The sequence below is a fragment of the Scaptodrosophila lebanonensis genome, unplaced genomic scaffold (assembly GCF_003285725.1).
Source record: "Scaptodrosophila lebanonensis strain 11010-0011.00,11010-0021.00 unplaced genomic scaffold, SlebRS2 tig00000072-arrow-pilon, whole genome shotgun sequence".
NCBI lineage: Eukaryota > Metazoa > Arthropoda > Insecta > Diptera > Drosophilidae > Scaptodrosophila > Scaptodrosophila lebanonensis.
Genome location: NW_022060558.1, coordinates 667,069 through 684,310, shown reverse-complemented (window position 1 = coordinate 684,310; position 17,242 = coordinate 667,069). Strand labels below are relative to the sequence as shown.

Genomic DNA, 17,242 nt, shown 5'->3' with positions numbered 1-17,242 from the left:
TTTTTCACATATTCTACACATTCTTTTATTCAATCTAAACCAAAATTTCCGTGTATACAGCTTACGTAGAAATACAAATTTATTCATTTTTCGTTGCATTGATTTCCCTTGATTATAATTGTTTACATTAGGAAGAATTTCGCATCGAATATTTTAAAATTTAATTTTATATTCAAGTGACCCGTCAGGATGAACTTTATTACTTTGTAGTCATAACAATAATATGTATCCTTCACATAGATGATACATAGAATACATTTGAGCAGCACGGTAATAAACAGTAAAGTCCTATGGCGGATCTTCCATTTAAAAACACTATTCATAAAGAAAAACAAATACAAGCATTCAAAACAGGTTTTGTATAGTTTTGTTAAAGATTTCAAATTCGTACTAACATAAATATGAATGAAAAATTAAAAAAGTTTATTTGTTTCTTAAGTATGTAATATATGGTGACTACATTGTATACCATCATTTGAAAGGCACACTTGAATGTACAATTAGTAGTTATATCTGTTCAAAATTATTGCCTTTCTGATCGCAGCTTAACAGAGAGAGAGAGAGAGAGAGAGAACTTAAATTGTATGCCAAAATATAGTTGTCATATGAGAGGCACAAATATCAGTTCAAAATTATTACGTTTCTGACCGCAGCTTTTGAGAGAGGACTTATACGTTCAGACAGTATTTCGCTTCTATTTTAATATAGTTATACAATGCTGATTTCAATCCTTTTTTTTTCCTATATATACACGTAAACTTTATACCGATTTAGGGCATTTGATAGTTCACGCACAACTATTGAAATTTGTTTTATATGCGGAGCGCAATTCTAGGCAAACGAGCGAAAAAAAATTGTTATGGCTGCATGTGTGTGTTTGTGAGTGTGTGTGTGTGTGAGTGTGTGTTAAGACGGGTGCGTTTGAAATGTAATGGTTTATAGACGTTCGCATCTTCATCTTGAGCTGGTGTGTTTGCTTTTGTTGTTATTGTTGTTATTATTGTTGTTGTTGTGTGGCTTAAACAAAGCAAACAAATTGGCAGACAACGCACAAGTGACGTGACACGCAGACAAGCAAGAAAAGGAGGAAAGAGGAATCTAAATAGAGCAAACAATCACTCGTGCTTTAGAGTACGAGCATGAATGAGAATGGCAGAGAAATCCAAAGGACATGCATTGCTCCTGTATTGCAACTAATTGGAAAAAGTTTTATGCCAACTGTGCTATTGTGAAGTTGAAGCAGAAGTTGGGCCTAAAACATAACCTTGTCGATCCTTTTTGAACTTTTTGACTGCAAGGCGTTCAAATGTCATGTTGAGTGCATAATTCGCTTAGCCTCAAAACGGCAAAAAGTTCATTGGGCGAGGCTGCGTGGGCGACACGAACGACATGGACGGCATGAACGGGATGGACGGCCACCAGCCAAGCAGGCAGCAAGTCAACCTCATAGTCAACCAGTTTATGGCCTAAGCCAATAATTTAAGAAGTTCACGCTACACAAAGTTCAACTGAAGTATGCCTGGCTCGGAACGGCCTGGAACGGCACGACACGGTCCTTTGCTGAATGATGGCAAACGGAAATTTACTGCAAACACGAACAGACGAACAGACGCAAAGGCGAAGCGAAATGGGCGAGAACAGGCGGTAATGGGCGGGTCCAAGGCAAAGGCGAAGGCAAAAGTAACAAAATGCAGGCAAAGGGGTAAATGATGATGACGATGACGATGATGTTGGCTGTTACGCAAACACACACACACAAACACACAGAGAAAGAGAGCGGGGAAGAGAGAGGGTCGAATGAATTGAACAAAAATATGCACATTTCCACACTTAATAACAAAATATGTTAAACAAAATCATTTGATGTTTTCTTTGCCGTAATTTGCTGCTGACGCAAAGGGGCGATGTCTCCTTCACTCACACACACACACACACACACACACATGCATACTTCCACTCATACACTCGTACATAAATATGTATGTGTGTAGTGTGTTTGTGTGTGTGCGTGTGGTTGCCTGGAGGCACACAAAAATAAACACATGTTTACATGCAAATTACATAAAGCAAACGGTACACAAAACAAAACGCACCAACAACAACAACAGCCACAACAACAACAACAACACGAATACCAGCCGGCACAGCAACTGTAACAAAAACAACAATAGAAATTACATGCGGCATACTTTAAGGCTGTGCCATTTCGTATAAAGTTGCAAAGTAAATTGCATGGCGCGAAACTTTCTTCCTCTTCTTTTGCTTTGGTTTCTTCGTACGTTTCTGCAGATAAGCGGACAGTGGGGGAAGAGGTAGATGCAGCGGGAGCGTCCAGACAAGAACGCCGCGCACCCTTTGCATATATTTCAGGCAGTTTTTTTTTTGCGTGTACCCTGTAACCACATTAAAGGAGAGAGTACTCACACATTTTGGAGAGAGTATGTAACACAGCATTAATTATTCTGTTGACAGCTTCCTTGTCATCACTTAGCTCTCTGCTCCTAATGAGATTATAGAATCTCATTTATTTTGTTAATACACACAAACATTAGTAGTATTAAGAAACCAGAGCCAGCTACTTCCCGTCCGGCTCTTTGTCTTCATCCAGTTGACAGAAAAAAACAAAACATTTCGACCTTGAACAAATGATATATTGCCAAACTTGTTTGGCCTGCTTCCAAATACTTTTACCAACAAACTTTTTAATGAAATACAAGCATTTGGCATTTAATTCAAGTCTAGAAAATTAATTAAATAATAATTAAAATAATTAAATAAAATACCATACACTTGTTGGACTATTACGTTGCAAGGATAACAATTTATTTTAAAAAAATATTTTATTAAAAACGTATAAAAGGCACTTCTAATCTCAGAGACAGACTACATCTCTCATTGAATTTCTGAGAATTTATAACAACATCTTTTTAACAGTGAACAGTTGTAAGAATTCGCAATTTTTTTGCCATCTGAAAAGTCTCCCTCAAGTGAAAAACATTGCTCTAACACGCTTTCTTGGCCAAATATAGTATATATTAACATCTGATGCTTAATAGCAATGCTTATATTTAAATATTAGCAACTCTCAAATGAGAGAGCATATCATAGTCGAGCTCATAGCCCTAAAAAGTCTGTTATCTTGTTTTTGTAACGCGCCCTTGCCTTTTTCTCATTTTTGCCACTGACTTGCAAAAAGAAAAAAAAAAAAAATAATAAAAAAGGAGGAATGAAAAAAACAGCAGAACCGTCTGCGAGACGCAGACCAGCAAGACAAACATGTAAACAAACTCATTTAACTGATTTTCATAAAAGCAAAATGTGGCTTCTGGCCATGTTCATGTGACAGGGCGTGACTGAGGTGGGGGTGGTGGCACTTGAGGTGGGGACAGGGCATATTATCATCATCGTGTTGGACTCGCCAACGTTTTTCAGCCAGCAACTCTTTCATGCAACAAAATGGCGCATATCCTCGAGCCAGATTTACATGTCACTTGACTAAAGGTGGAAAGCTCAGCTTGCTGCTGTTTTTCCACAGTTTTTCACAGTCCGCCGACAGCTACAACTTAAGCAGCAACGACCATGAGGATGCCGACAAGTTTACAGTGCCCGGCAACGCTGGACGTGTTTACAGTCAAGAATGCTGAGTCCTGGTTCGTGGCCAACGGCCATATCTGTGAAGGAGAGCGTCTCAAGTCTTGAGTCCCAGTTGTGCACATAATTTTTGCATAATTTCCATCTCAGCCTGGGCGTCTTGCGAAACGTGCCACGGCAGTCAAAAAGGCAAATGTCAGCGGAAAAAACAAAAACTCAATAGTGCTGGACGGGACTTTTTCGTTGTTTTTTTTTTTTTTTTTTTGCTTCTGTTATTTTTCTTATGCGCTACGGCGTCTCAATGAATAGTCGGAAAAACGCTTTTGGGTTCTGGTGCTGGTTCTCCTTATCAGCAGCGAATGGACAAAGTAAATGGCAACAGAAAAAACGAGCCAAAAGCATCCTTTACGACAAATTGCTTTCGGCTTAACGATGGCAATCTTGCAGACACATCGGCCTTGCCCGATGTCAAAGGGCAGTTAAATTAGCGCGCACACACACACATACACTCAAAGATGAAAAGGCCCACAAACATTATGTTTATATAAGAGTTGGAAATTATGCAATTTATATTGCCTACTTAACTGAGTAGGCTGCGAGGGCAGTGGACAACAGCAACATATTAAGATGGATATTGATACTGTCAGTATAAGGAAATGTTATGCTCTGGACTCGTCACATTAAATGCTTGTCATGTATCACATCAAGTCATATATGTGCGAGTATTTAAATATTAGGAGTCTGCCTTAAATCAACTTTCGTTCTCATTCAAGCGCACTTAAGGCCATGACATATACAACTTCAGGGTAAACAAATAACGAGATTAGATTAAAGGCAAGCCGTAATGGGTTATGCAACATCAAATGAAAAGTTTTTATTTCTACATTTATCACATACTTTGTATATATACAAAGAAAGACTTCAATGTAACTTGATATTTCAGAAAAAGCTTTGTTTGAAAACCTTGCTTGATAAAAGACAGAGTGCCTCTAAAGAAAATTTTTAAAAAGCACGAATGAAACGCTTATGAAACCATTAAAACACATAGATATTTGATGGAAATCCATGAAATTCCAACAGCTTACTTCTAGCATTAATATTCCAAGTATTTAACTTACTTTCCCCAAAAAAGGAGCCTAAAAGAGCCTTGGCAATGCATTTGTTTCCCAAGTTTTTTTTTGGACCACCAAGTCAACATTTGTATTTTCTGTATTACAGCTATTATAATTAAATGTTTTTTTTTCTTATTTTATTTTCTTAGAATTTTGTTTATATCAGAGTCATTGAAAACTTAAAACATGATTTTTAATAAAAGTATTATTATTATAAATACCAGAATACGAGTTAGAAGGTAAAAAGAATGCTAATTTAGTACGAAGGAGGAGTGACAGACATATTCCTGATTAATAAGCCAAGACGTGTCAATAAAGTAAAACGATGAACGTAAGGCTTTCGGGAAATATAAGAGCTACAATCGCAAAGTATACCTGATGCCCAATTTCTAAGAATTATGATATATGTACTAGTACTAAAATGTTAGCCAAGTTCTTTGAATTCGGCTTAAATTGCTTTTGAAAAGGTTTTTACATTATTACTTCGATGACACATACTCAAAAGCGACCCCTAGTATGGAATATATTGATTTCACTCGCCTTTTAAAAGTTATAAACGATTTAGTACATGCTAGGCCTCATGTTTAATGGAAAATATTTAATAAAGCCAAAACATGAGCTTCAAAATGGTTAAAACGCAAAAACAAAAACTTTGAGAGAGGCAGCCAAAAAATGTGCTTTGAAATATGAACACAAAAGCGCAAAAGTTTTGGTGCACAGGTATCACAACAACAACAAAAACTGAAATAAAACATAAAAAGAATTATAAAAAGCGCAAAAATAAAAGGCCGAACTGCAAAGGGCGCACATGTGTGTGCGCGTATGTGTAAAATCAAAAGGATAATTGAGACATGTAAACAATATCCTTAAGTGCTCCGCAGTCTTGCCCCCCACAACAACACATCTACTTAGAGACACACATACCTACATTCTAAAGAAAAGTTCGCGCACTTCAAAGACGCGATTTGTAAAGGTCGCCAGCAATTCCTTAAATGAAGAGCAATTAACAGAAGTAAAGAGCGAAATGTGAAAAAATACATACTCGTACTTATATATAAAATGGTTTAAAGGGTTGTTGCTGCAAGCAGGCACACGATGCTGGCACAAAAGTGCCCAGGCACTCATTCCCAGAGCTCAGAGCACGCCGAGCGGAACTGAATAGAATGAGAAGCAGAGAACAGAATAGGACGAAACTGAAGGGATTTGAGACCAGGTGGCCACGCACGCACGACAAAGCGGAATAATAAATTCCAATTCCGAGCACATGACGTCTGCCACATGACGAGGAGGACGACGTTGATAAGAAGCTGTAGGCACATATCCTCCTCCTCATACAGTCCTACTCATAACTTGGAGAACCTTTGACTAAGTCGAGGCGGCCGTATTACCTCTTCCCACTTCCCGCCTCCCTCTCCTCCCCCATCAGCACACAACTGCTAAAAAATGTATAAAAGCCACCGCTTGGCTGCAATAAAAAATTGAAAAGAGTATGCGGGCACCTCTCATAAATGGCAAAGTGGATGGGCGTACAGTGCCAGCGAAAAGGAAATGCGCAACGCAATGAAAAAGGTGTCGAGCGGAAAATAAAGCATAATAATGGCAGCCATTGCACTTTGGCTTAGAGCTAGAACGAAAGAGAGAGAAAGAGAGAGAGAGAGAGAGAGAGAGGGGGTAGGGGATAGGCAGAGCTAAGAAGGCCTCGAAGCATGCAGCAAGTTATTTTTTCAATGTGGTCGCCAATGCAGCAACGTCGCGACTGTCGTTGCAGCATAGAGAAGTGCACGTCACTCAGTTGCAGGCAACCGTCGAGTCTCTGTGTGTGTGTGTGTTTGTGCGTGTGTGTGTCCGACGCATGTGACGCATTTTCCGGCTGACAATGCTTTGCAGCTGCCACAAGTCTTAGCAGCTTAGCTACTGACAATGAGTGTTGACATTTCAATGCAACACATACACTGCGCAAAAGTATTACGCGCTTTGCTGCCATAGCAACAAAAGTAGCTCACATGCAACATGTCGCATCCACAAATATAGGCTGCATATACATATGTATGTGTGCGTACAGGTAGATTTGTTATTAAGCGCTGGACTCCCCAAAGAAAGCAAAAAAAAATGAGTTATTTATTTTTGCATTAGGAATTTTAATTCGATTTTTTTAATCTTTACAATAACTTTAATTAAACTTATAGAAAAATACAAATACAGCTTAAACTAGATGCTTAGTCTTATTTAATTATTTATTTCATTTCATTATTAATTCATTCGATGGAATATAGAAAGCATCAATACATTTACTTAACATCCACATGTGGAATATATGTATAAAAATAATAAGAATGCCCCTTAGCCGTGAATAAGCTGCCCACCAAAACACATAAACATATGTATGACGTATTTGATTGTGTCCTCTTATTTGGCTATTGTAGCCATATTAGAGGACCGCAACCTCAGCAATAAAACTGCACTTGCAAAATGATTGTATATTGATTCATGTCATTTAGTATACATTCTAGAATTGCGATGCTTTACTTAACTAATTTATTTTTGAAATTTACACCTAGAGTAAATGCTATTTATTTGTTAAAATGATGAAAAATGATTTCAATTAGCACTGAAAAATGATTAAATAAGTCGGATAAGCAAATGTTCTTGAAGTTTAAAAATATACTATCTTAAATCCAGCATTTCCATAGCCATTCTAAGTAAGCCTAGAAAAGGATGTTAAGGGTTTTAACAGTACATACTTGTATATACAAAATAAAAAGATTATCCAAAGAACACAATCATCTAACTTTATTTATAAAAATTTAATATTTTATCATTAATTGTTGAGTATTTTGGTGACCTTCCTCATAGTTATTTTTATTGTTTGGCCGGCTCAAACGGAAGGCACGCCGTATGCAGCAACCAGTAAAATGGAATATGCAAAAATAAAGAACAACTACAAAAACTCCAAACACGTAATTAACAAATATCAGCAAATATCCAAAAAATTAGTTAAGTTACAGTCTAGTATAAAATTTTTATTACAATGCCGAAAGTACAAACTTGTCCCCAACTTCATAAACAATACCACAAACTGCACCAATATATTTAAAAATAATTCAAACTCACTCATTCCCACAAACATAAGCCAAAGATTAGAAAAGCATAGCCATATATTTCACATGAAAATTCTTAGTATATTGATCGCACATAAACATAATATTATTGACGAGAAGAGGAAACAATTACAAAAAACAAAAACAACCATAGAGGAAATAATGAGAGCGGACGATACAAAAGCATTTTTTGAGAGTGAAGAGAGCATAATGAACAAACTGACAACAACTCTCAAAGAACGACAACTACGAAAACTGGAGAACCTAAGAAACGATCGTAACGAACGGCACACAGACAACAACAAAAAACAGGCAGAGTGGTTTGCACCCCAATCACACACAACATTCCCACCAAACATCACAGCATTACTTGCTATGGGTCCAAAGTACGCTTTACCAACTGACCGAAAAAGCTTTCCGCTCTTTAAATGCATAGCGGACGGAGAGGAGTTGGTACAAACAATAAAAAACAAAGAGAACCAAGAAACAGCTCGCATAAAACTCTCTTTACTAATAAAGAACATGATGACAAACAACCGAACTAACACAAGAGATCGCGCAATATTAGACACAGTGGAACAAACCAAAAAATTTCTGAAAACTAATGACAACATTTTAATATTAACTTCGGACAAAGGAAATAAGACGGTAACCATGGACAAGGAGGAATATAATATCAAAATGACGGATATACTAGGAGACGCAAACACATACAGAACACTCAGACAAGACCCCACGCTTAGGCTACAGAATAAAAACAACAACTTCGTTGACAAACTACTCCAATTGAACATAATCACAAAGACTGAAAGGAATAAATTAGTTACAAGCACTGCACTACCACCCAGGATCTATGGACTACCGAAAATACACAAAAAAGGAACACCCCTGAGACCGATTTGTTCGTCAGTCGGTTCCCCTTGTCACGAACTTAGTAGATACATCGCTGGGATATTAAAGAACCTGACCAATACCTCACCATATAACGTTAAAAATTCCTCAGAGTTTAAAGACAAGGTCAACAACACTTATATAGTAGACGATGAGATTTTAGTTTCGTTCGACGTGGTGTCTCTGTTCCCGAGCATCCCAATCGACTTAGCGATGGATGTCATCAGTAAAAACTGGACCAGGATAGAAAGCTTCACTAAAATCCCAAAGAGAATGTTTATGGACATCGTACATTTCTGCATCCGTGAAACAAGGTATTTTAAGTATACGGACAGAATGTATATACAACTTAAGGGACTACCGATGGGATCCCCGGCGTCCCCTGTAATAGCGGACATAGTCATGGAGGAGCTTCTGGAAAACACAACATCGAAATTGATCCATAGACCAAGACTCCTGACCAAATATGTTGACGACTTGTTCGCAATTATTGACAAGGAACAGGTGCAAAAGACATTAGACGCCCTCAACATATACCACAAAGACATCCAATTTACATTAGAGACAGAAAATGACGAGAAACTTAATTATTTGGATTTGACTATAAATAGATGTGGGAATACGCTAAAAACAAAATGGTACCAGAAACCGACGGCATCGGGTAGGCTGATTAACTATCACTCGAAACATCCGAAAAATATGATAATAAATACAGCCAAGAACTGTATAAGACGGATGTTCGAGACAAGTGACAAATTTTACCATAAACAAATAGAGGAAGAAATTAAACGGATACTGACACAAAACGACTTCCCTATCAAATTGACGTATTCCCTAATCAAGAACCATAAGAACCCAAAGAAAAAAGAACCAAGAGCACCAAAAATCTACAAATCTCTGACATACGTATCTGGGTTCTCAGAACGCTTCACCCAGTCAGACTGCTATCAAAAAGAGGATATACAAATTGCGCACAGACCGGAGAATACACTTAGGAACATTTTTAATAGGACTAAGGCAAAAATTGCAGAAATGGACCTGAATAACGTAGTCTATAAAATTCCATGTGACGGAGACAGCGACAACCCATGTAGGAGATTTTACATTGGAACCACTAAGTCGAAACTAAAAACACGGATATCACAACACAAGTCAGACTACAAACTAAGGCATCAAACATTGACACAAAAAACTGCTCTAACAACCCACTGCATAGAGACTGGACACACCCCCAACTTTGAAGAAACGAAAGTACTTCAACAAGAACGACACTACAGTAAGCGATTCACTCTCGAAACGCTACACATTATCAACACACCTAACAAATACAGAATTAACTACAAAGCAGACACCGAAAATTGCGCGCATATTTACAGACACCTGTTAGTTAGTAACTCCAAGTCAAACAGAGCAGACTTGCTTAAATAAGTAATTATATAAAAATTCTTGTGTTATAGTTTTAATATGTTAATTATGTTATATGTTTTGTAGTTGCCCTGAAGACGGTTACCGTGGCGTAACCGAAATATATCGGAAAAAGAAAAGAAAATTAAATAAATTGGTTTTTCTTACTCTGACCTCGAGCCGGCCAAACAATAAAAATAAAAAAAAAATTTTATCATTAAGCTTAAGTATGTTTCAGTCTCAAAGAATAACAAGTGATTTAAAAAGTCATTTAGTTGGCAAGAAGCAAGTACAGCCTCGTAATAAAATCCGTTTGCAAACACAATTTCAAAATGAAGTGAAAGAAACAACATGCTCTGTTGATCCTGCTGCATACGAGTATGAAATAAGTTTGTATGTATGCATGTGGGGTGTGTGTGTGTGTGCATAATTTGTCTTCATATTTCACGCTCGATAATTTCGCCAGCGCAAAAAGAATTAAGCCCACAAGCAAGAAGGGCGAAAAAAAACCTTCATTCCGCAACCAATTTACATGCATATAGTACGAGTATATGCTGTACACATACACATACATATTTATACACACTTACATATGATTTTAATGCCATAAGCAAGCAACTCACTCATGTGTGCACCCTTTGCTCTACCTTGCAGAATTTCGCCCCAGGATTACATTTTAATAATGTGAAAATGCCAATGGCGAGGCCAAAGCCAAAGCCAAAGAAGCAGCAGCCACTGCGGCAGCGCCGACTCTAGAACAAGCTGGACTCCGAACAAACCAGCAGGACGATGCTAAAGGACAAACTACTGGATGATAACAGCAAAAATATAAATAAAAATGCAAACTGATTTGAAGAAATGAACATGACAACAACAATAACGACAACAGTAATTTGAATTGAAAAAACCTCAAGAAAAAAAGCAAATCAAATTTCATTCGACTGGTTGTTTGTATGTGTGTGTGTGTGCTCGTGTAAATAAATGCAATACAAAACAGCTACAGTAACAGAAACAGAAACAAGCGCAGCGACAACAAAAAAGCGCAGTTGAGCGTGGAAATTGTATTAAAAATTGAACAAAAAACGCTGCTGTTAACGAGCGCTAAAAAAGCGATCCAAAAAAAATCGCAGCAGAGAGAGAGTGAAAAGAAAGAAATAAAATAGGTTCTGATTGAAAAGTTTCATTGTGTTCGTTTTTTTTTTCCACCGTACTGTGTAAATTTCTGATTAAAAACGCCACACCATACAAAAATAAATAAAGGGACAAGTAAGAATTATAGCATGCGCCCGAAAGCATGCAACACAATATATACATATTTTCGTATTTATGGCACAAACTTTGATTTCAACACGGAATTTGATTTCAAAAACTGTGCAAAAAGCATCAAAGCAAACACGACAAGTAATTGTAAACACAAATAAATAAATTTGACAAGCTACAACCATAACAGAACCCAAAAAAAAAATGTCATGACATTTTAGCATTTGTACAATTTTCTTTTTTATTGTTTGCCACACAACAACTAAATTAACAACTACCACTATAACAATAACAAGCCCATGAACATATGTGTCCAGAGAAAAAGAAATTACGCTCACACCCAAAACTGTGAGATATACTCGTATAACAAGTCCGAATTCGCAATTTCGTATACTCGTTGTAACAGTAAATAGTAAATAGTAAGCAGAGTAGTAAGCGTCGCAGTTAACGTAACGCAACAAACCGACATCCTACGCCCTGCTTCGTGCTCGGTGCTCTGTACGCCGTGCAATAAAAGTCAAGTGTGTGGCACTTAACGTCCACTTAACGTGCCCGCCAGACCGAGCCAACGACTCGACAGAACCAGTACGAGTACCAGTACCAGTAGCAGAACCGAACGACTGTCCCCGCCGACAGTCACCGTCATCGTTGACAAAGTAACGCGTCGCGCGATAAGAACAAGCAGCCCAAGCATCGGCTAACGACTCGCGATAACACACAAAATGAGCGGCACGAGAAGCAAAAGTGGGAGCTCCAGCAGGAGGAGCAGCATGAAGAAAAGCTGGAACTCTAGCTATAGCTTGAGCTTTAACTTCAGCTTCAACTTGAGCAATGGCAGTCACACAAACTGGAAGCGACAGCAAACGCCTCGCTATCTACAACTACTACTGCTCTTTATCAGCATCGCTTGCTTGCCGGGTAAGTAACATGAATGTTATATACAAGTAGTATACCATACCGAAGAGAATGCTAAAGCAAGATGTGCCTCCATATTCCACCACTCCACCTTCTCCATTCTTCCCCTGCTATATGCTTCCTGTGACTTATCAAAATTAATGCAAATATTTAACGTCGTTTTTTTATGGATATGTCGGTTGTCATGCCAGCTGCTGCTATCATTGCTGACACTGCACATTGGTTAAAAATATCAAAACTTGTTGCGGAATCTGTGACTACTACCACTATTGAGATTCAAATATTGACAAATATTTCAAAGATAAATTTTTCAATATATGTATGTCATAAGCTACAATGATAACATTCATTTAGAATTGGAATGGTAGCTGATACTAACAATTCCCCCAAAAACAAAACTGTTATTCGGGTAAGACCGCATCTACATATATTATATGCAATTAAATTTATGTGGGGTTATACTTTAATTCTTATATTACATTTCTCCGCTATAAATCATGTTATTATTTACAAATACAATAATCTCATTTTGTATAGAAATATAAGTCCACTTTATCGAACCATTTACCCAAAAGCTGCGGGTAAATTATATCTATTCAATTTTGTTAAATAATGCCCGCAATTTTCAACGATAGAATAGGCATAGGTTTTAATTTTTGTCTGCTATTTCGTATACTGTCATGAGAAACCACACCTCTAAAAATGTATTCAGGATCCTTTTAAAGATCACAGAAAAGAAACATTAATATTAAGAGAAAAAGCGTATTGCTTAATAATGCCCACAATTTCAAACGGAGGAATAGAAATAGGTTTTAATTTGTTTTCTGCTATTTCGTATACTATCATGGGAAACCATATCTCTAAAAATGTATTCAGAATGCATTTAAAGATCACAGAAAAGAAACATTTATATTAAGGTAATATTGTTCAGTACATAATTAACTGGCTATATAACTGTGGGCCAATTACATTGAGCTAATATAAGTTATAAACATATGATAAAAGTTAATAATTAATAATTTCGTTATTAAAGCTAATCGTATTTATTTTGCTGAATTTTTGCTGTCATGACTTCATATCTATCTTCTTTCAATTTTTCTGTAGAATTTTGGTAATAGTATACAAACAATCTGTGGAACTGTACATAGAAATCAAAAAATAAAAACGTTCAGTCCCAGTGTTCGCTGATAGCCTACATGTAGGCATGGAGACATGATGTTGACAAGTGCTTCGAGGCTGGGTGGATCCGGGGCTGCAGCAGACCACTCGACTTGACTTATAAATTGCTTTCGATTAAGTTGTCACATTAGCATTAATCTCGATGTGGCCACAACAGCTTTATGCCAAGCATTGACGTTCAATCAAGTTGCTCAACTGCCGCCTGCCAGCCCCTTTGCCCTCCGTGTCTGCAGCTCTGCTATGTGGGATGGGTGTTAATGAGCCGTGAGCTGATGAGTTGGTTTTGATTATGACGCTACGATGAGAGCGCCATTTCATGCAATGCAGCTTATTAGGCTGCGAGCCAGCGAGCTCTTCAATGCATTAACCTCAATGAGGCGGGGGGCGGCAGCAAGTCAGCTGAGCGAGAAGTGCTTGTCAGGTTAAGCGCTGCATGCTTGAGGTGAACTGGGTCACAGTTCTCTCTCTCTCTCTCTCTCTCTCTCTGTATATATCTATCTATCTCTCTCTCTACCTCAATGTTGGTTTCCTTCCCCTTTTCTATATTTTGCACTCAAATGCTAAGACGGCTTACTCTTCTTGTTGTTGCCATTGCTTGCAATTAAGCCTCGCCAGCTCTTAGCAAAATGCCTGCACTCAACTGTTGTCCGATGCACCTCTGCTCCATTGCATAATTAAAAAATAATTACGCTTAAAATCAACATATAAATTCAATCAATATCATTAAAAATGCGCCCATTGCTTTGACGCTTATGAATTTTTAATGAAACAACGGAAATGGCAGCAGGGGCAGAAAAAACAACAAATCGGATTTTAATAAATATGCGTGTTATAAATATCTGCTTCATATTAAAATCAACGAGCAGGTCATCATTTCAGCAATATATGTATGTATATTTATATATGAGCGTAATCGCATTTACACACAAATATTGAAAATTCGTTGCATTAGCCATGGGCGTGTGCTCGCCATTGCTCATATTTTGACTGGCTGCGAATAATGCGGAAATAATACAATTATGTGTGGTGGAGGTTGAAAACTTTAAACAGAGCGGAGAGGTGGTACGTTATTGGAGAACAACAAAATGGCACACATTTCCGCCTACCGGAAAACACTGTCATTGGCATTGAGCTACATATTTATTTTCATACCAAAAGCAAGAAAAATCCATTTATAGACTATTAACAAAAAAATCGTGCAAATTTATACGCGTTTACTCATTTATCAATAGTCCGACAAGCAATTACTAGTACTTATTAAATATTAATGCATCATTTTAATGTTTCGTAAGTGCCGCATACAATACAGACAAATTAAAGTATAGTTGTTACCAAAACAAATCAAGCTACAAATTCTACTTTCGGTATTGCTGCGAGACTGAGAAATTAGTGTGGAAGCGAATTAAAGAAACAAGACACACGACAATGCACAAGACTGTTCTCATGAAACAATATGAATATAATAATTAAATATAAAAATTTATCCTAGTATCCGTATAAACCCAAGATGCTTCGCTAATGGTTTCAACAAAATATCAATCTTGATATTACTATAATATATTTAAGATTTAAAAACACATTGTTTGTTGCCTTCGTTTGAGTGCTGCAGAAAAATAAATTATTTTAATCGTTTTCAACTAATTAAATAGTTGTGCATACTTTTGCTATTGAATACTCAATTTTACTTTTAAACTATGATAAAATGATGTAACATGTAAATTTATTTCAAACACTGTTACTCTGAAATCAGGTGAAACATTTAATTTGTTTGTAATGATGCTTTTGTTTTCGTGAATTATTCTCATTGTTAAGTGTCAAGTTCACACAATCGGATCGAAAATCAACGAGCACATTGACCCTTATATTGTTTACGATGTAGTACATTAGTATTACGTATACGCGGCATGTCACAAAGGCACGCCCATCAGTGTCAAAGAAAAGAGCGAGTGGGAAATATTGGGATAGATAGAGCATGGTCAACAAAGTAGAATCAAAACACACTAAATTGTTACGCTTGAACGAATCGTAAACATACTCGCACTTCCGGTCAACAACAAGATTTGCTTTATTATTTCTATTTCGAAAATAAATAAAAAGTACAATAAAAAAATGATGCGAGCAGGCATTATATAATTCTGTGATGAATAACTTGACGAATTCCAAACATTCGCAGCACAAAAATAAAACATACTTGTATGAAACACACACCTCCCAACCCAATTTGTTGAGTTCACCGCCTAGCGTGTTGTTCGCACGATATTCATTTTGTAATTGACAAGCTACCTTTCAATTTAATGCCTATTTTATTTGGTTTCATTTCCGAAACACAAACCAAATATGCAGTTGCCTTGTTTTTATTCAGGCTGCTGTTGTTTCCTCTTTTATCGTTTTGTGTGTATTTAGCTGTGTATTTACATTTTCTATTTATGTTTTTGCAGCTCTCTTGCTTTATTTTGATTATTTCAAATAGTTTCATCCAAAAATAGCTGGAAAAAGTTTCTTTTTAATATACGCTGCTCCTGTTTTATATTGTTTTTTGATGTCTGTGTATAGTTATGCAGCTGTGTAGCTGACGCATCAAAATATTTACTTTTTAGTTATATTTTTAGGGAATGTTTTAGTTATGGGTGAAAAGATAAACGAGCATTAGTAATTGCAAACATACTATATCTTTTGAAAATAGCATTTGAAAATAACTATATTGAGGTCTTTGTTTGTGAAATAAAGAGTTCTATATCAATGCATTACAAATATTTTCAGCACAGCTTAGAAGATTTTGCAATATTTTATTTCAACTATTCCGTTGCCAGTCTTTATCGAATACACAAAAACATAAAATAAAAGCAAAAACTACACGAATAAAACAATGATTTAAGCAGTTTTTTTTAATTCAGATGGTGAATATCGCTATATACTAGAATAATAAGCGCTAAGCTGGAATAAAAAGTCCAAGCATTTTATAGTTTATTTCAACATAATAATAATCACAAAATAAGAGATGTTGACCGCATCGGTCTTTTTTAATCTTTTGCGAATTTCTCCAAAACAAAATAGATTAATCGTTAACTGAAAAAAATTAATTTGTAGTGTCCTTTTCGATGAGACATTATCCGCGTCACCTTCAAGTAATATTGATTAATAGATTCTTAGAAACCAATCGATGTTAGAAAAAATCGATTTAGAATTGATTTTCCTGCAGCTCAATAAAACTAATTTTCCTATCAACCATCATAGCTTTTGAAAATGTTGAACCATTACCATTAATTTGTTACATATCAGATATTAGAAAAAGAATGGAATAGGCATCATTGAATTAAAATTGGATTTCTAAAGAAGTTATTGTTATACATATATATAAGTAGAAGTAGTAGCTGCTTACAATTCCTTACTACTCGTGCATTATAAATATTTTCGCATTTTATTTCACGTCAATTTCTCAGAATTAATGGCACATCTATGAAATATGTTGTATAATTTGTTGTTCGACCTTTCCTACTGTGCCATTTTATTGGATTAGTCTTTTCTACAAATAGTTATTGCGCCACATTTGTTTTATGTGTAAATGTTGCAGTATTCATGAAAAATATCTGTTTTTGTGTTGGCACTTAGGTGTCTGGCATTTTTGACGTCTGTCCTCACGATAATTTTTACGAATCGAATAGCTCATAAATAAAACATTTTACTTTTATTATAAACGCGCCAACTCATCAGCAGTCTGAGATGAAAAAGTTGAAGATATGTTTTCTATATCTACCCCTCCAACCACATACATATTTATATACTCGTACATAA

At 36.4% G+C, this 17,242-nt stretch overlaps 1 protein-coding gene across 1 annotated transcript in view; it reads left to right on the top strand.

Annotated features, from left to right (window-relative positions):
* LOC115625384 (irregular chiasm C-roughest protein) overlaps positions 1 to 17,242 on the top strand; it is a 164,877-nt gene that overhangs the window by 3,841 nt on the left and 143,794 nt on the right. The window contains 1 exon segment of the mRNA XM_030520421.1: positions 12,174 to 12,274. Within this exon segment, the coding sequence (XP_030376281.1) occupies positions 12,174 to 12,274 (101 nt within the window).